At 41.5% G+C, this 24,679-nt stretch overlaps 6 protein-coding genes across 7 annotated transcripts; all 6 read left to right on the forward strand.

Annotated features, from left to right (window-relative positions):
* The first annotated feature begins 419 nt into the window (after positions 1-419).
* LOC121604754 (zinc finger protein OZF-like) lies at positions 420-2,783 on the forward strand. The gene is made up of 2 exons (XM_041934355.1): positions 420-675; positions 821-2,783. The coding sequence occupies exons 1-2, from the start codon at positions 504-506 to the stop codon at positions 1,864-1,866; spliced, it is 1,218 nt and encodes a 405-aa protein (XP_041790289.1). The 5' UTR covers positions 420-503; the 3' UTR covers positions 1,867-2,783.
* Positions 2,784-5,217: 2,434 nt separating this feature from the next.
* On the forward strand, positions 5,218-10,162 carry LOC121604753 (zinc finger protein 37 homolog). Of its 2 annotated transcripts, XM_041934354.1 has the most exons (3): positions 5,218-5,474; positions 5,620-6,198; positions 8,693-10,162. In XM_041934354.1, the coding sequence occupies exons 1-3, from the start codon at positions 5,303-5,305 to the stop codon at positions 8,827-8,829; spliced, it is 888 nt and encodes a 295-aa protein (XP_041790288.1). In that variant the 5' UTR covers positions 5,218-5,302; the 3' UTR covers positions 8,830-10,162. The 2 variants fall into 2 exon arrangements, with proteins under 2 accessions (XP_041790288.1, XP_041790287.1); XM_041934353.1 differs by lacking the exon at positions 8,693-10,162 and having other exon boundaries at positions 5,620-7,956.
* A 563-nt stretch (positions 10,163-10,725) lies between these two features.
* On the forward strand, positions 10,726-13,320 carry LOC121604756 (zinc finger protein OZF-like). The gene is made up of 2 exons (XM_041934357.1): positions 10,726-10,977; positions 11,123-13,320. The coding sequence occupies exons 1-2, from the start codon at positions 10,806-10,808 to the stop codon at positions 12,124-12,126; spliced, it is 1,176 nt and encodes a 391-aa protein (XP_041790291.1). The 5' UTR covers positions 10,726-10,805; the 3' UTR covers positions 12,127-13,320.
* Positions 13,321-13,850: 530 nt separating this feature from the next.
* Positions 13,851-16,356, forward strand: LOC121604746 (zinc finger protein 664-like). Its single transcript, XM_041934343.1, has 2 exons — positions 13,851-14,107; positions 14,253-16,356. The coding sequence occupies exons 1-2, from the start codon at positions 13,936-13,938 to the stop codon at positions 15,509-15,511; spliced, it is 1,431 nt and encodes a 476-aa protein (XP_041790277.1). The 5' UTR covers positions 13,851-13,935; the 3' UTR covers positions 15,512-16,356.
* A 700-nt stretch (positions 16,357-17,056) lies between these two features.
* On the forward strand, positions 17,057-19,345 carry LOC121604757 (zinc finger protein 664-like). Its single transcript, XM_041934358.1, has 2 exons — positions 17,057-17,308; positions 17,454-19,345. Exons 1-2 carry the CDS (start codon positions 17,137-17,139, stop codon positions 18,455-18,457), a joined length of 1,176 nt encoding a protein of 391 aa, XP_041790292.1. The 5' UTR covers positions 17,057-17,136; the 3' UTR covers positions 18,458-19,345.
* An 832-nt stretch (positions 19,346-20,177) lies between these two features.
* On the forward strand, positions 20,178-23,101 carry LOC121604747 (zinc finger protein 664-like). The gene is made up of 2 exons (XM_041934344.1): positions 20,178-20,434; positions 20,580-23,101. Exons 1-2 carry the CDS (start codon positions 20,263-20,265, stop codon positions 21,836-21,838), a joined length of 1,431 nt encoding a protein of 476 aa, XP_041790278.1. The 5' UTR covers positions 20,178-20,262; the 3' UTR covers positions 21,839-23,101.
* The last annotated feature ends 1,578 nt before the right edge of the window (positions 23,102-24,679 follow it).

The following is a 24,679-nucleotide window of genomic DNA, read 5'->3' on the forward strand; positions in this document are numbered from 1 at the left end:
CTTTCTCCATCATGATTATTTCAGTGTGTCTTACTGGAAATGAATTTTGTTCATAATATGTCTGTAGTTTTACTGAACATTTCGAATGCACCGTGAATCACACTATGGTGTTTCTACTTAAATAATCTTAATGCTTCTCCCATCACTGCTTATTTGTATTTTCTATAAACATCATGATCTGTGAAAGAACTGAAGAGATGGATCTTCACTGAAACTACTAATTTAGAAAACAGTACCTAGTTTCCTCGTGGAATGAAGAGAGGTAGATGTAAATCATTGCGACTGATATTAAACAGGCAAGTTGTGAGAATTAAAAAAGCCATCAACTGAAAGCGGAACGAAAAGCTCCCGCACGTCCACTGTCGGAATTCCACAGTGTGACGTACAGCGGAAGTAAAAAATACAAGCGCCAGTGCCGTCAGATGAGTGCAGGTATTGAATGAATCGGGAAGCGACATTGAAGTCGTCCTGTTATTAATTATTGAATTAGTGATTAAGCAACAATGTATTCGGTTCAGCATCTGAGAGAGTTTGTCAACGAGCGGCTAACTGCTGCTGCTGAAGAAATATTCACAGTTTTTAAAAAGACGATCGTGGAGTTCGAGGAAGAGATCAACCGTCAGCGAAAACTGCTGGATGTCGTTTGGAAACCCGAAATTAAATTGCACAGGATAGGTGTGTAAAACGTAATTAAGCTACATGAGGAGTTCGGTTTATGGTATAGTGTTTTAAATACATAGTGGTGCCAATTTGCTGGCATGTCTGTATTCTTTCTTCACTATCACAGTATTGTCCTCTTCCTTTTGTTCTGTCCCTCCAGAGCTCCCACAGCAACATGTCTGTAAGGAGGAAGAGGAGGAGGTTGTGGCTGAACAGCAGCTCTGTAACCCGGACAGAAACTCCAGTCCAGACCAAGAGGACCCAGAACCTCCACAGATGAAAGAGGAACAGGAGGAAGTCTGCAACAGTCAGGAGGGAGAGCAGCTTGTACTGAAGCAGGAGACCGATACCTTCATGTTGACCCCTACTTGTGAGGAAAGTGACCACCAGCTCATGTCCCACACCTGTCATGGAGCTGAGAGCCAAGATCAGAAAGGAGGCAGCCATGAAGATTCAGGATCAGCTAGAAATGCAGAGCCAAAAGCAAAGAAAAGAAATCAGAAACGGAAACATGGCGGTAACAATATACACAACCCTAACTTGTCAGAGATTGACAGTGATACTCAGAGAGTTGAAAAGTGTTTCAAGTGTGGCACATGTGGGAAAGCTTTTAAATATAAGTCCCGATTAGATGTACATTTGAGAAGACACACAGGTGAGAAGCCGCACGTGTGCAACACCTGTGGGAAAAGATTCCTTTGGGCATCGGGATTGAACGCTCATACAAAAATCCATACAGGTGAGAAGCCGTATGTTTGCAACACCTGTGGGAAAACATTCTCTTGGGCATCGGGATTGAACGCTCATTTAAAAAGTCATAGAAGTGAGAAACCATATCCGTGTAACACCTGTGGGAAAAGATTCAAGCAAATGTCAGCATTGAAAACTCATGTAAGGATCCATACAGGTGAGAGGCCATATTTGTGCAACACCTGTGGGAAACGATTCAGTGACGTGTCAACATTGATCTGTCACAGAAGAATCCATACGGGTGAGATGCCATATTCATGCAACACCTGTGGGAAAAGATTCAGTCAGCTGTCAGGATTGAACACTCATGTAATAACCCACACAGGTGAGAAGCCATATTTGTGCCACACCTGTGGGAAAAGATTCATTCACATGTCAAAATTAAAAAGACATATCAGGACGCACACAGGTGAGAAGCGGTTAACACCCGAAACATCGGAGGGTTTTCAGACTTAATGGCGCCTCCATTGTCAGTCATAAAGAAGTCACACACACTCACCGGCCACTTTATTAGGTACACCTGTCCAACTGCTTGTTAGCACAAATTTCTAATCAGCCAATCACATGGCGGCGACTCAATGCATTTAGGCATGTAGACATGGTTAAGACGATCTGCTGCAGTTCAAACCGAGCATCAGAATGGGGAAGAAAGGTAATTTAAGTGACTGAACGTGGCATGGTTGTTGGTGCCAGACGGGCTGGTCTACTGGGATCTTCACGCAAAACCATCTCTAAGGTTTACAGAGAATGGTCCGAAAAAGAGAAAATATCTAGTGAGCGGCAGTTCTGTGGGCGAAAATGCCTTGTTGATGCCAGAGGTCAGAGGAGAATGGCCAGACTGGTTTGAGCTGATAGAAAGGCAACAGTCACTCAAATAACCACTAGTTACAACCGAGGTATGCAGAAGAGCATCTCTGAACGCACAACATGACGAACCTTGAGGCAAATGGGTTACAGCGGCAGAAGACCACACCGCATGCCGCTCCTGTCAGCTAATGACAGGAAACTGAGGCTACAATTCGCACAGACTCACTAAAATTGGACAATAGAAGATTGGAAAACGTTGGCTGGTCTGATGAGTCTCGATTTCTGCTGCGACATTCAGATGGTAGGCTCAGAATTTGGCGTCAACAACATGAAAGCATGGATCCATCCTGCCTTGTATCAACGGTTCAGGCTGCTGCTGGTGGTGTAATGGTGTGGGGGATATTTTCTTGGCACACTTTGGGCCCCTTCGTACCAATTGAGCATAATTTCAATGCCACAGCCTACCTGGGTATTGTTGCTGACCATGTCCATCCCTTTATGACCACAGTGTACCCATCTTCTGATGGCTACTTCCAGCAGGATAACGCACCATGTCATAAAGCTGAAATCATCTCAGATTGGTTTCTTGAACATGACACTGAGTTCACTGTACTCAAATGGCCTCCACAGTCACCAGATATCAATCCAATAGAGCACCTTTGGGATGTGGTGGAACAGGAGCTTCGCATCATGGATGTGCAGCCGACAAATCTGCAGCAACTGTGTGATACTATCATGTCAATATGGACCAAACTCTCTGAGGAATGTTTCCAGTACCTTGTTGAATCTATGCCACGAAGGATTAAGGCAGTTCTGAAGGCAAAAGGGGGTCCAACCTGGTACTAGCAAGGTGTACCTAATAAAGTGGCCGGTGAGTGTATAGCTACACTACCAATCAAAAGTGTGGACACACCTTCTCACTCAATGTTTTTTCTTTATATTTATTACTTTCTACATTGTAGATTCATACTCAAGACATCAAAACTATGAAGTAAACAAAAAGGGGTTAAACAAACCAGAATGTGTTTAATATTTTAGATTCTTCGAAGTCGCCACCTTTTGCTTTGATGACAGATTTGCACGCTCTTGGCATTCAATCAGCTTCATGAGGCAGTCACCTGAAATGGTTTTCCAACAGGTCTTGAAAGAGCTCCCAGAGGAGCTGAGCGCTTGTTGGCTGTTTTGCCTTCACTCTGCGGTCCAACTCATCCCAAACCTTCTCAATTGGGTTTAGGTCAAGTGATTGTGGAGGCCAAGTCATCTGACGCAGCACTCCATCACGCTCCTTCTTGGACAAACAGCCTGTACATGGCAATAACAATATACACAACCCTGACTTGTCAGAGATTGGCAGTGATGCTAAACAGTTGAAAAGTGTTTCAAGTGTGGCACATGTGGGAGAGCTTTTAAATGTAAGTCCAAATTTGATGTACATTCGAGAAGACACACAGGTGAGAAGCCGTATGTGTGCAACACGTGTGGAAAAAATTATCTTCGACATCTGGATTGAACGCTCATATAAAAATCCTTGCAAGTAAGAAACCATATTCGTGCAACACGTGGGAAAAGATTCAGTCAAACGTCAACATTGAGCTCTCATAGGAGAATCCATACAGGTGAGAAGCCATGTTCATGCACCACCTGCAAGAAAGGATTTACTGAAAAGTCTGAATTAGGAGTACAGATGAGAACGCACACAGATGAGAAGCTGGACCTTTCCAAGACCTGCAGTAAAAGATTCTCTAAGATGTCAGCCCTGAAAAAGCACACAAGCATCCACACAGGTAAAAATTTAATTGGAAAACATCAGAGGGTTCTCAGACTTAATGGAGCTGTGGTAGTCCACATGAGAAGAGGCCACACTGGAGAGAACCTTTGGCTTTGCAAGACCTTTGTGAAAAGAATGAGACTGTGTGAAACAATGAGACTCTCCCAAATGGAGAAAAAATGTTAGTTTCACAGTGAAATTAGTGGCTGATAAAGTGATGCTGTTATCTTGATTGTTGGATCTGCCAAATGTTGACTTATGAAGCCACGTACCTGCAAAGTATTCAGAAGAGTTTTCAGTTCAGTAAGACGCATAAATTCACAGTGTGGCCATATGTTTGTCTTTGTATTTTCATACATTACACTATGTTTGAGCAAGAGCATTTCTGAGAATGATCACAGTCCTCCTTTATCCTGGGAATCTTTGTTTGACAGTGAGTGCACAGTGGTGGCTGTCGAACTGATGGTGTCATGTGGATGACCGATTGTTGTTTGGATAAGATCATTTGCTGAATATCATAAATGCTGATTTTTCAAAAGACCAGAGTCTTGTGTTTTTTGTCAGTAGTTCCAGTGTGCAGTCAGTTCAAAAGACTGTCAGGCTGATCTAGATACAGGTTGATGGACAGGAAACAAGGCTGAAAACTGGGAATTGCGTCACTTATGTTATGAAATCATTGATGACATGTAAGTAGCAGTATGGTAATTGTTCACCTTCTATCCCAACTCATGTATATGACAGGTGTGGTTAAAGAATTCACTTTGCATTTTAAGATTTTAAGAGACGTAGACCTATAATGATTGTATAAAGATGCCTTGCTAAACTATCCAAAGGGTTGTAAGATGGGTGAAATGAGCTCCACCTGGTCGAGCTGCTACAAATTTTCCATTTTATGGCCTATAATGAAAATTAAATAAAATGTGGCATTGACAGGGGCTTCCTCTATCATGATTATTTCAGTGTGTCTTACTGGAAATGAATTTTGTTCATAATATGTCTGTAGTTTTACTGAACATTTCGAATACACCGTGAATCACACTATGGTGTTTCTACTTAAATATTCTGAATACCTTTACCACCACTGCTTATTTCAGTCAGCTTTATTGCAAGTTGTGAGAATTAAAAAAGCCATCAACTGAAAGCGGAACGAAAAGCTACCGCACGTCCACGATCGGAACTCCACAGTGTGACGTACAGCGGAAATAAAAAAAAAAATACAAGCGCCAATTCCTTTGGCTGAGTGCAGGTATTAAATGAATCGGGAGGCGACATTGAAGTCGTCCTGTTATTAATTATTGATTTAGTTATTAAGCAACAATGTCTTCGGCTGAGCATCTGAGAGAGTTTGTCAACGAGCGGCTAACTGCTGCTGCTGAAGAAATATTCACAGTTTTTAAAAAGACGATCGTGGAGTTTGAGGAAGAGATCAACCGTCAGCGCAAACTGCTGGATGTCGTTTGGAAACCCGAAATTAAATTGCACAGGATAGGTGTGTAAAACGTGATTAAGCTACATGAGGAGTTCGGTTTATGGTATAGTGTTTTAAATACATAGTGGTGCCAATTTGCTGGCATGTCTGTATTCTTTCTTTACCATCACAGTAGTGTCCTCTTCCTTTTGTTGTGTCCCTCCAGAGCTCCCACAGCAACATGTCTGTAAGGAGGAAGAGGAGGAGGTTGTGGCTGAGCAGCAGCTCTGTAACCCAGACAGGAACTCCAGTCCAGACCTAGAGGACCCAGAACCTCTACAGATGAAAGAGGAACAGGAGGAAGTCTGCAGCAGTCAGGAGGGAGAGCAGCTTGTACTGAAGCAGGAGACCGATACCTTCATGTTGACCCCTACTTGTGAGGAAAGTGACCACCAGCTCATGTCCCACACCTGTCATGGAGCTGAGAGCCAAGATCAGAAAGGAGGCAGCCATGAAGATTCAGGATCAGCGAGAAATGCAGAGCCAAAAGCAAAGAAAAGAAATCAGAAAAGTGAACATGGTGGTAACAATATACACAACCCTAACTTGTCAGAGATTGACAGTGATACTCAGAGAGTTGAAAAGTGTTTCACGTGTGACACATGTGGGAAAGCTTTTAAATATAAGTCCCGATTAGATGTACATTTGAGAAGACACACAGGTGAGAAGCCGCATGTGTGCAACACCTGTGGGAAAACATTCCTTTGGACATATCTATTGAATGCTCATATAAGAATCCATACAGGTGAGAAGCCATATTTGTGTAACACCTGTGGGAAAAGATTCAAGCTAATGTCAGCATTGAAAACTCATGTAAGGATCCATACAGGTGAGAAGCCTTATTTGTGCAACACCTGTGGGAAAAGATTCAAGGATATGTCAGCATTTAAAAATCATTTAAGGGTCCATACAGGTGAGAAACCATATTTGTGTATCACCTGTGGGAAAAGATTCAAGCAAATGTCAGCTTTGAAAGCTCATGTAAGGATCCATACAGGTGAGAGGCCATATTTGTGCAACACCTGTGGGAAAAGATTCAAGCAAATGACAGCATTTAAAACTCATTTAAGGGTCCATACAGGTGAGAGGCCATATTTGTGCAACACCTGTGGGAAAAGATTCAAGGAAATGTCAACATTGAAAACTCATGTAATGCTCCATACAGGTGAGAGGCCATATTTGTGTAACACCTGTGGGGAAAAATTCAAGCAAATATCAGCATTGAAAATTCATGTAAGGATCCATACAGGTGAGAAACCATATTTGTGCAACACCTGTGGGAAAACATTCTCTTGGGCATCGGGATTGAACGCACATTTAAAAAGTCATACAGGTGAGATGCCACATTTTGAGTGACTGATATCACTGTTTTATATTGATATAAGAAATCCTTTCAAATGTGAGCATGCTTTTTCGCTATTTTATACAGTAATGCAGTTATGTGTTTGACCACATTTTTACCTTTTATACAGGATATTTGTTTTTTCATGTAAATAGTTGCTAGTTAGCAACAGCTTTGAGGAAAATGTTCAGCAATTGTAATTGAAACAAAGCCTTTGTCACTTCCATTTTCAGGTGGATGTAGCAATTTGAAATGACAGTTTTGACATCAAAAGTTGCTCAACATACTGTATATGCAGTGAAATGATTACATACACAGTACTGTGCACTTTTATTTGAGTATTGGCAATATACACTCACCGGCCACTTTATTAGGTACACCTGTCCAACTGCTTGTTGGCACAAATTTCTAATCAGCCAATCACATGGCAGCAACTCAATGCATTTAGGCATGTAGACATGGTTAAGACGATCTGCTGCAGTTCAAACAGAGCATCAGAATGGGGAAGAAAGGTAATTTAAGTGACTTTGAACGTGGCATGGTTGTTGGTGCCAGACAGGCTGGTCTACTGGGATCTTCACGCAAAACCATCTGTAAGGTTGACAGAGAATGGTCCGAAAAAGAGAAAATATCTAGTGAGCGGCAGTTCTGTGGGCGAAAATGCCCTGTTGATGCCAAAGGAGAATGGCCAGACTGGTTTGAGCCGATAGAAAGGCAACAGTAACTAAAATAACCACTTGTTACAACCGAGGTATGCAGAAGAGCATCTCTGAACGCACAACATGACGAACCTTGAGGCAAATGGGTTAATGAGACAGAAGACCACACCGCATGCCACTCCTGTCAGCTAATGACAGGAAACTGAGGCTACCATTCGCACAGGCTCACTAAAATTGGACAATAGAAGGTTGGAAAAACGTTGGCTGGTCTGATGAGTCTCGATTTCTGCTGCGACATTCAGATGGTAGGGTCAGAATTTGGCGTCAACAACATGAAAGCATGGATCCATCCTGCCTTGTATTAACGTTTCAGGTTGCTGCTGGTGGTGTAATGGTGTGGGGGATATTTTCTTGGCACACTTTGGGCCCCTTCGTACCAATTGAGCATCGTTTCAATGCCACAGCCCACCTGAGTACTGTTGCTGACCATGTCCACCCCTTTATGACCACAGTGTACCCATCTTCTGATGGCTACTTCCAGCAGGATAACGCACCATGTCATAAAGCTCAAATCATCTCAGATTGGTTTCTTGAACATGACAATGAGTTCAGTGTACTCAAATGGCCTCCACAGTCACCAGATATCAATCCAATAGAGCACCTTTGGGATGTGGTGGAACAGGAGATTCGCATCATGGATGTGCAGCCGGCAAATCTGCAGCAACTATGTGATGCTGTCATGTCAATATGGACCAAACTCTCTGAGGAATGTTTCCAGTACCTTGTTGAATCTATGCCACGAAGGATTAAGGCAGTTCTGAAGGCAAAAGGGGGTCCAACCTGGTACTAGCAAGGTGTACCTAATAAAGTGGCCGGTGAGTGTATAGCTACACTACCAATCAAAAGTGTGGTCACACCTTCTCACTCAATGTTTTTTCTTTATATTTATTACTTTCTACATTGTAGATTCATACTAAAGACATCAAAACTATGAAGTAAACAAAAAGGGGTTAAACAAACCAGAATGTGTTTAATATTTTAGATTCTTCGAAGTCGCCACCTTTTGCTTTGATGACAGATTTGCACACTCTTGGCATTCAATCAGCTTCATGAGGCAGTCACCTGAAATGGTTTTCCAACAGGTCTTGAAAGAGCTCCCAGAGGAGCTGAGCGCTTGTTGGCTGTTTTAGCTTCACTCTGCGGTCCAACTCATCCCAAACCTTCTCATTTGGGTTTAGGTCAAGTGATTGTGGAGGCCAAGTCATCTGACGCAGCACTCCATCACTCTCCTTCTTGGACAAACAGCCTGTACATGGTAATAACAATATACACAACCCTGACTTGTCAGAGATTGGCAGTGATGCTAAACAGTTGAAAAGTGTTTCAAGTGTGGCACATGTGGGAGAGCTTTTAAATGTAAGTCCAAATTTGATGTACATTCGAGAAGACACACAGGTGAGAAGCCGTATGTGTGCAACACGTGTGGAAAAAATTATCTTCGACATCTGGATTGAACGCTCATATAAAAATCCTTGCAAGTAAGAAACCATATTCGTGCAACACATGTGGGAAAAGATTCAGTCAAACGTCAACATTGAGCTCTCATAGTAGAATCCATAAAGGTGAGAAGCCATGTTCATGCAACACCTGCAAGAAAAGATTTACTGAAAAGTCTGAATTAGAAATACAGATGAGAACGCACACAGATGAGAGGCTGGACCTTTCCAAGACCTGCAGTAAAAGATTCTCTAAGATGTCAGCCTTAGCCTAGTCCACATGAGAAGAGGCCACACTGGAGAGAACCTTTGGCTTTGCAAGACCTTTGTGAAAAGACTGTTTGATGTGTGTCATTTGTCAAAGTACATAAGGTCACATACAGGCATGCAGCCTTGTATTTGCAAACTATATGTGTGAGACAATTCATTTCACCTGGTTCGTTGTCAAAACACAGAAAACCTCAGAGAAGTGAGGAGCCTCATAATTGCAGCAGTTACTGGAAAAGTTGGACTCAAATCTCATACTTATATTCATATACACAGGAGACACCAGAGCTGAAACTCGTGTGGAGACGTGTTCATCAAATACAGTCTTGCAATAGCTACTTCTCTGTAATTGACAGTAAAATGTTTTCCATAAAGCTGAGATGTCAGTATCTTCATGTAAAGTTTCCCCTCATAATGTATGACATATTTCTGTTAGCAACAGTTTTTCTGTGAAACAATGAGACTCTCCCAAATGGAGAAAAAATGTTAGTTTCACAGTGAAATTAGTGGCTGATAAAGTGATGCTGTAATCTTGATTGTTGGATCTGCCAAATGTTGACTTATGAAGTCACGTACCTGCAAAGTATTCAGAAGAGGTTTCAGTTCAGTAAGACGCATAAATTCACAGTGTGGCCATATGTTTGTCTTTGTATTTTCATACATTACACTATGTTTGAGCAAGAGCATTTCTGAGAATGATCACAGTCCTCCTTTATCCTGGGAATCTTTGTTTGACAGTGAGTGCACAGTGGTGGCTGTCGAACTGATGGTGTCATGTGGATGACCGATTGTTGTTTGGATAAGATCATTTGCTGAATATCATAAATGCTGATTTTTCAGAAGATCAGAGTCTTGTGTTTTTTGTCAGTAGTTCCAGTGTGCAGTCAGTTCAAAAGACTGTCAGGCTGATCTAGATACAGGTTGATGGACAGGAAACAAGGCTGAAAACTGGGAATTGCATCACTTATGTAATGAAATCATTGATGACATGTAAGTAGCAGTATGGTAATTGTTCACCTTTTATCCCAACTCATGTATATGACAGGTGTGGTTAAAGAATTCACTTTGCATTTTAAGATTTTAAGAGACGTAGACCTATAATGATTGTATAAAGATGCCTTGCTAAACTATCCAAAGGGTTGTAAGATGGGTGAAATGAGCTCCACCTGGTCGCACTGTGAATCACACTGTGGTGTTTCTACTTAAATATTCTGAATACCTTTACCACCACTGCTTATTTGTATTTTTTATGAACATCATGATCTGTGAAGGAACTAAAGAGATGGATCTTCGCTGAAACTACTAGTTTAGAAAACAGTACCTAGTTTTCTCGTGGAATGAAGAGAGATAGATGTAAATGTTTGCGACTGATATTAAACAGGCAAGTTGTGAGAATTAAAAAAGCCATCAACTGAAAGCGGAACGAAAAGCTCCCGCACGTCCACTGTCGGAACTCCACAGTGTGACGTACAGCGGAAGTAAAAAATACAAGCGCCAGTGCCGTCAGATGAGTGCAGGTATTGAATGAATCGGGAGGCGACATTGAAGTAGTCCTGTTATTAATTATTGAATTAGTGATTGAGCAACAATGTCTTCGGTTCTGCATCTGAGAGAGTTTGTCAACGAGCGGCTAACTGCTGCTGCTGAAGAAATATTCACAGTTTTTAAAAAGACGATCGTGGAGTTCGAGGAAGAGATCAACCGTCAGCGCAAACTGCTGGATGTCGTTTGGACACCCGAAATTAAATTGCACAGGATAGGTGTGTAAAACGTAATTAAGCTACATGAGGAGTTCGGTTTATGGTATAGTGTTTTAAATACATAGTGGTGCCAATTTGCTGGCATGTCTGTATTCTTTCTTTACCATCACAGTATTGTCCTCTTCCTTTTGTTGTGTCCCTCCAGAGCTCCCACAGCAACATGTCTGTAAGGAGGAAGAGGAGGAGGTTGTGGCTGAGCAGCAGCTCTGTAACCCGGACAGAAACTCCAGTCCAGACCAAGAGGACCCAGAGCCTCCACAGATGAAAGAGGAACAGGAGGAAGTCTGCAGCAGTCAGGAGGGAGAGCAGCTTGTACTGAAGCAGGAGACCGATACCTTCATGTTGACTCCTAGTTGTGAGGAAAGTGACCACCAGCTCATGTCCCACACCTGTCATGGAGCTGAGAGCCAAGATCAGAAAGGAGGCAGCCATGAAGATTCAGGATCAGCTAGAAATGCAGAGCCAAAAACAAAGAAAATAAATCACAAAAGTGAACATGACAGTAACAATATACACAACCCTAACTTGTCAGAGATTGACAGTGATACTCAGAGAGTTGAAAAGTATTTCAAGTGTGGCACATGTGGGAAAGCTTTTAAATATAAGTCCCGATTAGATGTGCATTTGAGAAGACACACAGGTGAGAAGCCGCATGTGTGCAACACCTGTGGGAAAAGATTCCTTTGGACATCAGCATTGAATGCTCATATAAAAATCCATACAGGTGAGAAGCCATATTCATGCAAAACCTGTGGGAAAACATTCTCTTGGGCATCGGGATTGAACGCTCATATAAAAAGTCATACAAGTGAGACACCATATCTGTGCAACACCTGCGGGAAAGGATTCAAGCAAATGTCAGCATTGAAAGCTCATGTAAGAATCCATACAGGTGAGAGGCCATATTCGTGCAACACCTGTGGGAAAAGATTCAGTAAGATATCAGCATTGAGCAATCATATAAGAATCCACACAGGTGAGAAGCCATATTTGTGTGCCACCTGTGGGAAAAGATTCAGTCAGATTTCAACATTGAACACTCATGTAAGAACCCATACAGGTGAGAAGCCCTACCTTTGTAAGACCTGCAGTAAAAGATTCTCTAAGATGTCAGCCCTGAAAAAGCACGCAAGAATCCACACTGCTTAAAAAATAATCAGAAAACATCGGAGGGTTATGAGACTTAATGGTGCTGTGGTAGTCCACATGAGAAGAGGCCCCACTGGAGAGAACCTTTGGCTTTGCAAGACCTTTGTGAAAAGACTATTTGATGTGTGTCATTTGGCAAAGTACATAAGGTCACATACAGGCATGCAGCCTTGTATTTGCAAACTATGTGTGTGAGACAATTCATTTCTCCTGGTTCGTTGTCAAAACACAGAAAACCTCAGAGAAGTGAGGAGCCTCATAATTGCAGCAGTTACTGGAAAAGTTGGACTCAAATCTCATACTTATATTCATATACACAGGAGACACCAGAGCTGAAACTCGTGTGGAGACGTGTTCACCAAATACAGTCTTGCAATAGCTACTTCTCTGTAATTGACAGTAAAATGTTTTCCATAAGGCTGAGATGTCAATATCTTCATGTAAAGTTTCCCCTCATAATGTATGACATATTTCTGTTAGCAACAGTTTTTCTGTGAAACAATGAGACTCTCCCAAATGGAGAAAAAATGTTAGTTTCACAGTGAAATTAGTGGCTGATAAAGTGATGCTGTAATCTTGATTGTTGGATCTGCCAAATGTTGACTTATGAAGCCATGTACTTACAAAGTATTCAGAAGAGGTTTCAGTTCAGTAAGACGCATAAATTCACAGTGTGGCCATATGTTTGTCTTTGTATTTTCATACATTACACTATGTTTGAGCAAGAGCATTTCTGAGAATGATCACAGTCCTCCTCCTTTATCCTGGGAATCTTTGTTTGACAGTGAGTGCACAGTGGTGGCTGTCGAACTGATGGTGTCATGTGGATGACCGATTGTTGTTTGGATAAGATCATTTGCTGAATATCATAAATGCTGATTTTTCAGAAGACCAGAGTCTTGTGTTTTTTGTCAGTAGTTCCAGTGTGCAGTCAGTTCAAAAGACTGTCAGGCTGATCTAGATACAGGTTGATGGACAGGAAACAAGGCTGAAAACTGGGAATTGCGTCACTTATGTAATGAAATCATTGTTAACATGTAAGTAGCAGTATGGTAATTGTTCACCTTTTATCCCAACTCATGTATATGACAGGTGTGGTTAAAGAATTCACTTTGCATTTTAAGATTTTAAGAGACGTAGACCTATAATGAGTGTATAAAGATGCCTTGTTGAACTATCCAAAGGGTTGTAAGATGGGTGAAATGAGCTCCACCTGGTCGAGCCGCTACATAATAAATGTTGCCTGTTATGGCCTCCAATGAAAATTAAATAAAATGTGACTGACAGGGGCCATTCTGCATAATGATTGTTTCAGTGAGTCTTACTGTAAATAGATTTTGTTCATAATATGTCTGTAGTTTTACTGAACATTTCGAATGCACTGTGAATCACACTATGGTGTTTCTACTTAAATATTCTTAATACTTCTCCCACCACTGCTTATTTGTATTTTTTATAAACATCATGATCTGCGAAGGAACTGAAAAGATGGATCTTAGCTGAAACTACTCGTTTAGAAAAGATTACGTAGTTTCCTCGTGGAATGAAGAGAGGTAGATGTAAATCATAGCGACTGATATTAAACAGGCAAGTTGTGAGTTCAGTATTAAAAAAGCCATCAACTGAAAGCGGAACGAAAAGCTCCCGCACGTCCCTCTTCGGAACTCTTCAGTGTGACATCCAGCGGAAGTTAAAAAAAAAAAAAAATACAAGCGCCAATTCCGTAGGCTGAGTGCAGGTATTGAATGCACGAGGAGACGATATTGAAGTCGTCCTGTTATTAATTATTGAATTAGTGATTAAGCAACAATGTCTTCGGTTCAGCATCTGAGAGAGTTTGTCAACGAGCGGCTAACTGCTGCTGCTGAAGAAATATTCACAGTTTTTAAAAAGACGATCGTGGAGTTTGAGGAAGAGATCAACCGTCAGCGCAAACTGCTGGATGTCGTTTGGAAACCCGAAATTAAATTGCACAGGATAGGTGTGTAAAACGTAATTAAGCTACATGAGGAGTTCGGTTTATGGTATAGTGTTTTAAATACATAGTGGTGCCAATTTGCTGGCATGTCTGTATTCTTCCTTCACCATCACAGTAGTGTCCTCTTCCTTTTGTTGTGTCCCTCCAGAGCTCCCACAGCAACATGTCTGTAAGGAGGAAGAGGAGGAGGTTGTGGCTGAGCAGCAGCTCTGTAACCCGGACAGGAACTCCAGTCCAGACCAAGAGGACCCAGAACCTCCACAGATGAAAGAGGAACAGGAGGAAGTCTGCAGCAGTCAGGAGGGAGAGCAGCTTGTACTGAAGCAGGAGACCGATACCTTCATGTTGACTCCTACTTGTGAGGAAAGTGACCACCAGCTCATGTCCCACACCTGTCATGGAGCTGAGAGCCAAGATCAGAAAGGAGGCAGCCATGAAGATTCAGGATCAGCTAGAAACGCAGAGCCAAAAGCAAAGAAAAGAAATCACAAAAGTGAACATGGTGGTAACAATATACACAACCCTAACTTGTCAGAGATTGACAGTGATACTCAGAGAGTTGAAAAGTGTTTCAAGTGTGACACATGTGGGAAAGCTTTTAAATATAAGTCCCAATTTGATGTACATTTGAGAAGTCACACAGGTGAGAAGCCGCGTGTGTGTAACACCTGTGGGAAAAGATTCTCTTCGACATCGGCATTGAATGCTCATATAAAAATCCATATAGGTGAGAAACCATATTTGTGTAACACCTGTGGGAAAAGATTCTCTTCGACATCGGCATTGAATGCTCATATAAAAATCCATACGAGTGAGCAACCATATTCGTGTAACACCTGTGGGAAAAGATTCAATTATATGTCAGCGTTGAATGCTCATACAAGAATGCACACAGGTGAGAAACCATATTTGTGCAACACCTGTGGAAAAAGATTCACTCACATGACAACATTGATCTGTCACAGTAGAATCCATACAGGTGAGAAACCATATTCGTGTACCACGTGTGGGAAAAGATTCAGTCAGCTGTCAGCATTGAACACTCATGCAAGAATCCACACAGGTGAGAAGCCATATTTGTGTGACACCTGTGGGAAAAGATTCAGTCACTTGGCAGCATTGATCTGTCACAGAAGAATCCACACAGGTGAGAGGCCATATCCATGTACCACCTGTGGGAAAAGATTCATTCAGATATCAGCCTTGAACAATCATGCAAAGATCCACACAGCTGAGCCATATTCATGCAACACCTGCAGGAAAAGATTTACTGAAAAGTCTGAATTAGAAATACATATGAGAACACACACAGATGAAAAGTCGTACCTTTGCAAGACCTGCAGTAAAAGATTCTCTAAGATGTCAGCCCTGAAACAGCACACAAGAATCCACACAGGTAGAAAATAATCAGAAAACATCGGAGGGTTATGAGACTTAATGGTGCTGTGGTAGTCCACATGAGAAGAGGCCACACTGGAGAGAACCTTTGGCTTTGCAAGACCTGTGTGAAAAGACTGTTTGATGTGTGTCATTTGGCAAAGTACATAAGGTCACATACAGGCATGCAGCCTTGTATTTGCAAACTATGTGTGTGAGACAATTCATTTCTCCTGGTTCGTTGTCAAAACACAGAAAACCTCAGAGACGTGAGGAGCCTCATAATTGCAGCAGTTACTGGAAAAGTTGGACTCAAATCTCATACTTATATTCATATACACAGGAGACACCAGAGCTGAAACTCGTGTGGAGACGTGTTCACCAAATACAGTCTTGCAATAGCTACTTCTCTGTAATTGACAGTAAAATGTTTTCCATAAAGCTGAGATGTCAATATCTTCATGTAAAGTTTCCCCTCATAATGTATGACATATTTCTGTTAGCAACAGTTTTTCTGTGAAACAATGAGACTCTCCCAAATGGAGAAAAAATGTTAGTTTCACAGTGAAATTAGTGGCTGATAAAGTGATGCTGTAATCTTGATTGTTGGATCTGCCAAATGTTGACTTATGAAGTCACGTACCTGCAAAGTATTCAGAAGAGGTTTCAGTTCAGTAAGACGCATAAATTCACAGTGTGGCCATATGTTTGTCTTTGTATTTTCATACATTACACTATGTTTGAGCAAGAGCATTTCTGAGAATGATCACAGTCCTCCTTTATCCTGGGAATCTTTGTTTGACAGTGAGTGCACAGTGGTGGCTGTCGAACTGATGGTGTCATGTGGATGACCGATTGTTGTTTGGATAAGAACATTTGCTGAATATCATAAATGCTGATTTTTCAGAAGATCAGAGTCTTGTGTTTTTTGTCAGTAGTTCCAGTGTGCAGTCAGTTCAAAAGACTGTCAGGCTGATCTAGATACAGGTTGATGGACAGGAAACAAGGCTGAAAACTGGGAATTGCATCACTTATGTAATGAAATCATTGATGACATGTAAGTAGCAGTATGGTAATTGTTCACCTTTTATCCCAACTCATGTATATGACAGGTGTGGTTAAAGAATTCACTTTGCATTTTAAGATTTTAAGAGACGTAGACCTATAATGATTGTATAAAGATGCCTTGCTAAACTATCCAAAGGGTTGTAAGATGGGTGAAATGAGCTCCACCTGGTCGCACTGTGAATCATACTGTGGTGTTTCTACTTAAATATTCTGAATACCTTTACCACCACTGCTTATTTGTATTTTTTATGAACATCATGATCTGTGAAGGAACTAAAGAGATGGATCTTCGCTGAAACTACTAGTTTAGAAAACAGTACCTAGTTTTCTCGTGGAATGAAGAGAGATAGATGTAAATGTTTGCGACTGATATTAAACAGGCAAGTTGTGAGAATTAAAAAAGCCATCAACTGAAAGCGGAAAGAAAAGCTCCCGCACGTCCACTGTCGGAACTCCACAGTGTGACGTACAGCGGAAGTAAAAAATACAAGCGCCAGTGCCGTCAGATGAGTGCAGGTATTGAATGAATCGGGAGGCGACATTGAAGTAGTCCTGTTATTAATTATTGAATTAGTGATTGAGCAACAATGTCTTCGGTTCTGCATCTGAGAGAGTTTGTCAACGAGCGGCTAACTGCTGCTGCTGAAGAAATATTCACAGTTTTTAAAAAGACGATCGTGGAGTTCGAGGAAGAGATCAACCGTCAGCGCAAACTGCTGGATGTCGTTTGGACACCCGAAATTAAATTGCACAGGATAGGTGTGTAAAACGTAATTAAGCTACATGAGGAGTTCGGTTTATGGTATAGTGTTTTAAATACATAGTGGTGCCAATTTGCTGGCATGTCTGTATTCTTTCTTTACCATCACAGTATTGTCCTCTTCCTTTTGTTGTGTCCCTCCAGAGCTCCCACAGCAACATGTCTGTAAGGAGGAAGAGGAGGAGGTTGTGGCTGAGCAGCAGCTCTGTAACCCGGACATAAACTCCAGTCCAGACCAAGAGGACCCAGAGCCTCCACAGATGAAAGAGGAACAGGAGGAAGTCTGCAGCAGTCAGGAGGGAGAGCAGCTTGTACTGAAGCAGGAGACTGATACCTTCATGTTGACTCCTAGTTGTGAGGAAAGTTACCACCAGCTCATGTTCCACAACTGTCATGGAGCTGAGAGCCAAGATCAGAAAGGAGGCAGCCATGAAGATTCAGGATCAGCTAGAAATGCAGAGCCAAAAACAAAGAAAATAAATCACAAAAGTGAACATGACAGTAACAATATACACAACCCTAACTTGTCAGAGATTGACAGTGATACTCAGAGAGTTGAAAAGTATTTCAAGTGTGGCACATGTGGGAAAGCTTTTAAATATAAGTCCCGATTAGATGTGCATTTGAGAAGACACACAGGTGAGAAGCCGCATGTGTGCAACACCTGTGGGAAAAGATTCCTTTGGACATCAGCATTGAATGCTCATATAAAAATCCATACAGGTGAGAAGCCATATTCATGCAAAACCTGTGGGAAAACATTCTCTTGGGCATCGGGATTGAACGCTCATATAAAAAGTCATACAAGTGAGACACCATATCTGTGCAACACCTGCGGGAAAGGATTCAAGCAAATGTCAGCATTGAAAGCTCATGTACGAATCCATACAGGTGAGAGGCCATATTCGTGCAACACCTGTGGGAAAAGATTCAGTAAGATATCAGCATTGAGCAATCATATAAGAATCCACACAGGTGAGAAGCCATATTTGTGTGCCACCTGTGGGAAAAGATTCAGTCAGATTTCAACATTGAACACTCATGTAAGAACCCATACAGGTGAGAAGCCCTACCTTTGTAAGACCTGCAGTAAAAGATTCTCTAAGATGTCAGCCCTGAAAAAGCACGCAAGAATCCACACTGCTTAAAAAATAATCAGAAAACATCGGAGGGTTATGAGACTTAATGGTGCTGTGGTAGTCCACATGAGAAGAGGCCCCACTGGAGAGAACCTTTGGCTTTGCAAGACCTTTGTGAAAAGACTATTTGATGTGTGTCATTTGGCAAAGTACATAAGGTCACATACAGGCATGCAGCCTTGTATTTGCAAACTATGTGTGTGAGACAATTCATTTCTCCTGGTTCGTTGTCAAAACACAGAAAACCTCAGAGAAGTGAGGAGCCTCATAATTGCAGCAGTTACTGGAAAAGTTGGACTCAAATCTCATACTTATATTCATATACACAGGAGACACCAGAGCTGAAACTCGTGTGGAGACGTGTTCACCAAATACAGTCTTGCAATAGCTACTTCTCTGTAATTGACAGTAAAATGTTTTCCATAAGGCTGAGATGTCAGTATCTTCATGTAAAGTTTCCCCTCATAATGTATGACATATTTCTGTTAGCAACAGTTTTTCTGTGAAACAATGAGACTCTCCCAAATGGAGAAAAAATGTTAGTTTCACAGTGAAATTAGTGGCTGATAAAGTGATGCTGTAATCTTGATTGTTGGATCTGCCAAATGTTGACTTATGAAGCCATGTACTTACAAAGTATTCAGAAGAGGTTTCAGTTCAGTAAGACGCATAAATTCACAGTGTGGCCATATGTTTGTCTTTGTATTTTCATACATTACACTATGTTTGAGCAAGAGCATTTCTGAGAATGATCACAGTCCTCCTTTATCCTGGGAATCTTTGTTTGACAGTGAGTGCACAGTGGTGGCTGTCGAACTGATGGTGTCATGTGGATGACCGATTGTTGTTTGGATAAGATCATTTGCTGAATATCATAAATGCTGATTTTTCAAAAGACCAGAGTCTTGTGTTTTTTGTCAGTAGTTCCAGTGTGCAGTCAGTTCAAAAGACTGTCAGGCTGATCTAGATACAGGTTGATGGACAGGAAACAAGGCTGAAAACTGGGAATTGCGTCACTTATGTAATGAAATCATTGTTAACATGTAAGTAGCAGTATGGTAATTGTTCACCTTTTATCCCAACTCATGTATATGACAGGTGTGGTTAAAGAATTCACTTTGCATTTTAAGATTTTAAGAGACGTAGACCTATAATGAGTGTATAAAGATGCCTTGTTGAACTATCCAAAGGGTTGTAAGATGGGTGAAATGAGCTCCACCTGGTCGAGCCGCTACATAATAAATGTTGCCTGTTATGGCCTCCAATGAAAATTAAATAAAATGTGACTGACAGGGGCCATTCTGCATAATGATTGTTTCAGTGAGTCTTACTGTAAATAGATTTTGTTCATAATATGTCTGTAGTTTTACTGAACATTTCGAATGCACTGTGAATCACACTATGGTGTTTCTACTTAAATATTCTTAATACTTCTCCCACCACTGCTTATTTGTATTTTTTATAAACATCATGATCTGCGAAGGAACTGAAAAGATGGATCTTAGCTGAAACTACTCGTTTAGAAAAGATTACGTAGTTTCCTCGTGGAATGAAGAGAGGTAGATGTAAATCATAGCGACTGATATTAAACAGGCAAGTTGTGAGTTCAGTATTAAAAAAGCCATCAACTGAAAGCGGAACGAAAAGCTCCCGCACGTCCCTCTTCGGAACTCTTCAGTGTGACATCCAGCGGAAGTAAAAAAAAAAAAAAATACAAGCGCCAATTCCGTAGGCTGAGTGCAGGTATTGAATGCACGAGGAGACGATATTGAAGTCGTCCTGTTATTAATTATTGAATTAGTGATTAAGCAACAATGTCTTCGGTTCAGCATCTGAGAGAGTTTGTCAACGAGCGGCTAACTGCTGCTGCTGAAGAAATATTCACAGTTTTTAAAAAGACGATCGTGGAGTTTGAGGAAGAGATCAACCGTCAGCGCAAACTGCTGGATGTCGTTTGGAAACCCGAAATTAAATTGCACAGGATAGGTGTGTAAAACGTAATTAAGCTACATGAGGAGTTCGGTTTATGGTATAGTGTTTTAAATACATAGTGGTGCCAATTTGCTGGCATGTCTGTATTCTTCCTTCACCATCACAGTAGTGTCCTCTTCCTTTTGTTGTGTCCCTCCAGAGCTCCCACAGCAACATGTCTGTAAGGAGGAAGAGGAGGAGGTTGTGGCTGAGCAGCAGCTCTGTAACCCGGACAGGAACTCCAGTCCAGACCAAGAGGACCCAGAACCTCCACAGATGAAAGAGGAACAGGAGGAAGTCTGCAGCAGTCAGGAGGGAGAGCAGCTTGTACTGAAGCAGGAGACTGATACCTTCATGTTGACCCCTACTTGTGAGGAAAGTGACCACCAGCTCATGTCCCACACCTGTCATGGAGCTGAGAGCCAAGATCAGAAAGGAGGCAGACATGAAGATTCAGGATCAGCTAGAAACGCAGAGCCAAAAGCAAAGAAAAGAAATCAGAAACAGAAACATGACAGTAACAATATACACAACCCTAACTTGTCAGAGATTGACAGTGATACTCAGAGAGTTGAAAAGTGTTTCAAGTGTGACACATGTGGGAAAGCTTTTAAATATAAGTCCCAATTTGATGTACATTTGAGAAGTCACACAGGTGAGAAGCCGCGTGTGTGTAACACCTGTGGGAAAAGATTCTCTTCGACATCGGCATTGAATGCTCATATAAAAATCCATATAGGTGAGAAACCATATTTGTGTAACACCTGTGGGAAAAGATTCTCTTCGACATCGGCATTGAATGCTCATATAAAAATCCATACGAGTGAGCAACCATATTCGTGTAACACCTGTGGGAAAAGATTCAATTATATGTCAGCGTTGAATGCTCATACAAGAATGCACACAGGTGAGAAACCATATTTGTGCAACACCTGTGGAAAAAGATTCACTCACATGACAACATTGATCTGTCACAGTAGAATCCATACAGGTGAGAAACCATATTCGTGTACCACGTGTGGGAAAAGATTCAGTCAGCTGTCAGCATTGAACACTCATGCAAGAATCCACACAGGTGAGAAGCCATATTTGTGTGACACCTGTGGGAAAAGATTCAGTCACTTGGCAGCATTGATCTGTCACAGAAGAATCCACACAGGTGAGAGGCCATATCCATGTACCACCTGTGGGAAAAGATTCATTCAGATATCAGCCTTGAACAATCATGCAAAGATCCACACAGCTGAGCCATATTCATGCAACACCTGCAGGAAAAGATTTACTGAAAAGTCTGAATTAGAAATACATATGAGAGCACACACAGATGAGAAGTCGTACCTTTGCAAGACCTGCAATAAAAGATTCTCTAAGATGTCAGCCCTGAAACAGCACACAAGAATCCACACAGGTAGAAAATAATCAGAAAACATCGGAGGGTTATGAGACTTAATGGTGCTGTGGTAGTCCACATGAGAAGAGGCCACACTGGAGTGTAGCAGCTCGACCAGCACCTGGTCGAGCTGCTACACAATAAATGTTGCATGTTATAGAAATTAAATAAAAAGTGGCATTGACAGGGGCCATTCTGCATAGTGATTATTTCAGTGAGTCTTACTGTAAATAGGTTTTGTTCACAATACGTCCATAGTTTTACTGAACATTTCAAATGCACCGTGAATCACACTGTGGTGTTTCTACTTAAATATTCTTAATACTTCTCCCACCACTGCTTATTTGTATTTTTTATAAACATCATGATCTGCGACAGAACTGAAGAGATGGATCTTAGCTGAAACTACTAGTTTAGAAAAGATTACGTAGTTTCCTCGTGGAATGAAGAGAGGTAGAGAGGTCGCAAATCATTGCGACTGATATTAAACAGACAAGTTGTGAGAATTAAAAAAGCCATCAACTGAAAGCAGAAAGATCCCGCACGTCCAAAAGCGGAAGTAAAAAAGTTCAAGCGCCAATTTCGTTGGCTGAGTGCAGGTATAGAATGAACAAGGAGGCGACATTGAAGTCGTCCTGTTCCTAATTCCTGAGTTAGTGGCATTGAACACAAGTCCCAGTCATATAAACACGTGAGAAGACACACAGGTGAGAAGCCATATTCATGCAACACCTGTGGGAAAAAATTCAATCACATGTCAGCAATGAACTGTCATGTCAGAATCCGTAATTTGAACAAATGCAGTGAAATTAATACATACATAGTCTAAATACTGTGTACTTTTATTTGAGTATTGGCAATATATAGCTACACTACCAGTCAAAAGTTTGGACACACCTTCTCACTCAATGTTTATTATTACTTTCTACATTGTAGACTTATACTGAAGACATCAAAACTATGAAGGAACACAAATGGCATTATGAAGTAAACAGAAAGGGTTAAAAAAAACATAATATGTTTAATATTTTAGATTCTTCGAAGTCGCCACCTTTTGCTTTGATGACAGCTTTGCACACTCTTGGCATTTAATCAGCTTCATGAGGCAGTCACCTGAAATGGTTTTCCAGCAGTCTTGAAAGAGCTCCCAGAGGTGCTGAGCGCTTGTTGGCTGTTTTGCCTTCACTCTGCGGTCCAACCCATCCCAAACCTTCTCATCTGGGTTTAGGTCAAGTGATTGTGGAGGCCAAGTCATCTGACGCAGCACTCCATCACTCTCCCTCTTGGACAAACAGCTCGTACATGGCCTGGGGGTGTGTGGGGTCATTGTCCTGTTAAAATAAGTGAAAATAGCCTTACTTATGTAATGAATTAATTTTTAACATTAAAGCAGCAGTATGGTAATTCTTCACCAACTTTTGTCCAAAATCATTTATATGACAGCTATGGTTAAAAATAGTTTTTTTTAAGAGCCAAGATCAGAAAGGAGGCAGCCATGAAGATTCAGGATCAACTAGAAATGCACAGCCAATAGCAGAGGAAAGATATAACTAGAAAATTCCCCCTGGGAAATTTTGAAAGGGACACGGGGTGCGTTCGAGCCGACAAAATTATCTACGTTTTAAAGTTTGAATGAAGTCTCTAGGAGAAACTATGGCGAAGCAGCGGACAATTGAAAAAGGCTGCAAATTGAGAAAACGGCAGATATCAGAGGTAGTCAGTCCCTGATTAATGAATTGCTCTCAGCTGTGTTTCTGTGGCTTTCTCCTTGTCTGTCTCTGTTGATCACCTCAGCTGTCTGTGTCTGCTTCTCTCCTCTGCTTCATGTCTCTGTTAACATGAATTAATGAACTGAATCAATAAACATGAATGGAGCTAATGCTAACGGAGCTAACAGAGCTAACACTAACGGAGCTAACAGCTAACGGTGCGAATAGAGCTAACGGCGCTAACGCTAACAGAGCTAACTGTGCTAACAGAGCTAATAGAGCTAACGGCGTTAACAAGGGGGCGGGGGGATGGGGTTTTCATTATGCATTTGTCTGTGTGTGTGTGTTTATGTATCTGTCATTGTGTGTGACTGCGTATGTGTGTGTCTTCGTCTGTTTGTGTGTGTGTGTCTGCTTGAACTACACAAGCAGCCCAATCTGCTCCTACATGGAGATGTGTATGGTATATGTGTGTCTGAATGTGTGTGTGTGTGTGTGTGTGCGTGCGTGTGTGCCTGTGTAACTTCTGCCCCACCTGCTGATAATTACCTCTGCACCTCTCCCACTGTTTACCTGTTCCTGTTCAGTTTTGACGTGCTGTTTTTAATCACTTTTTAGCTGTTGGTTAGCCCTTTTTGTGTGTGTGTTTGTGTGACTACTGTCTCAACCTTTTTGCGAAACTGCTTTCTGAAGCTGAGTTTAACTGTTTGTTGGACGGAGATTGTTTTCAAACAATGCCCTTGTTTTGACTGAGCTCGTTAAGATAATCACTCTCAGGCTGGTTGTCCTGCAGATGTGTGTGCGTGGGTTATTGACCGGTGTGTGTGTAAATGACAGTTGCACCTGTTAAACTCTTCCCTTGAAAAGCGGCTTTTTCGCTGTCGGTTTCTTCCGAACAACTTGCGATTGTGTCAAAACCGTAGCTGCTATCAAAAAACCGATTACACTGTGAGATGCGGACAAGTCTGGGCCAGATGTACGTGTGTTTTATGTCCAGATATTCTTTAGAAAAATGACAAAATGGTCGACTTAAAAAGACTCTGCGACTCAGAGAACAGGAGTTTGTATTGTATGCAGTGAGATTTGGGTTCGGCGAACCTCCTGAACTAAATCCTCTGGTGAGAGAACCGTACCTCGTATCAGAGTGTACTATAGATCATC

The sequence above is a fragment of the Chelmon rostratus genome, chromosome 3 (assembly GCF_017976325.1).
Source record: "Chelmon rostratus isolate fCheRos1 chromosome 3, fCheRos1.pri, whole genome shotgun sequence".
NCBI classification, from domain to species: Eukaryota; Metazoa; Chordata; class Actinopteri; order Chaetodontiformes; family Chaetodontidae; genus Chelmon; species Chelmon rostratus.

Coding starts and splice junctions, on each gene's coding strand:
- LOC121604754 (XM_041934355.1), top strand. CDS start 504: ATGTATTCGGTTCAGCATCTGAGAGAGTTTGTCAACGAGCGGCTAACT. Junction 676..820: donor AATTAAATTGCACAGGATAG/GTGTGTAAAACG, acceptor CTGTCCCTCCAG/AGCTCCCACAGCAACATGTC.
- LOC121604753 (XM_041934353.1), top strand. CDS start 5,303: ATGTCTTCGGCTGAGCATCTGAGAGAGTTTGTCAACGAGCGGCTAACT. Junction 5,475..5,619: donor AATTAAATTGCACAGGATAG/GTGTGTAAAACG, acceptor GTGTCCCTCCAG/AGCTCCCACAGCAACATGTC.
- LOC121604756 (XM_041934357.1), top strand. CDS start 10,806: ATGTCTTCGGTTCTGCATCTGAGAGAGTTTGTCAACGAGCGGCTAACT. Junction 10,978..11,122: donor AATTAAATTGCACAGGATAG/GTGTGTAAAACG, acceptor GTGTCCCTCCAG/AGCTCCCACAGCAACATGTC.
- LOC121604746 (XM_041934343.1), top strand. CDS start 13,936: ATGTCTTCGGTTCAGCATCTGAGAGAGTTTGTCAACGAGCGGCTAACT. Junction 14,108..14,252: donor AATTAAATTGCACAGGATAG/GTGTGTAAAACG, acceptor GTGTCCCTCCAG/AGCTCCCACAGCAACATGTC.
- LOC121604757 (XM_041934358.1), top strand. CDS start 17,137: ATGTCTTCGGTTCTGCATCTGAGAGAGTTTGTCAACGAGCGGCTAACT. Junction 17,309..17,453: donor AATTAAATTGCACAGGATAG/GTGTGTAAAACG, acceptor GTGTCCCTCCAG/AGCTCCCACAGCAACATGTC.
- LOC121604747 (XM_041934344.1), top strand. CDS start 20,263: ATGTCTTCGGTTCAGCATCTGAGAGAGTTTGTCAACGAGCGGCTAACT. Junction 20,435..20,579: donor AATTAAATTGCACAGGATAG/GTGTGTAAAACG, acceptor GTGTCCCTCCAG/AGCTCCCACAGCAACATGTC.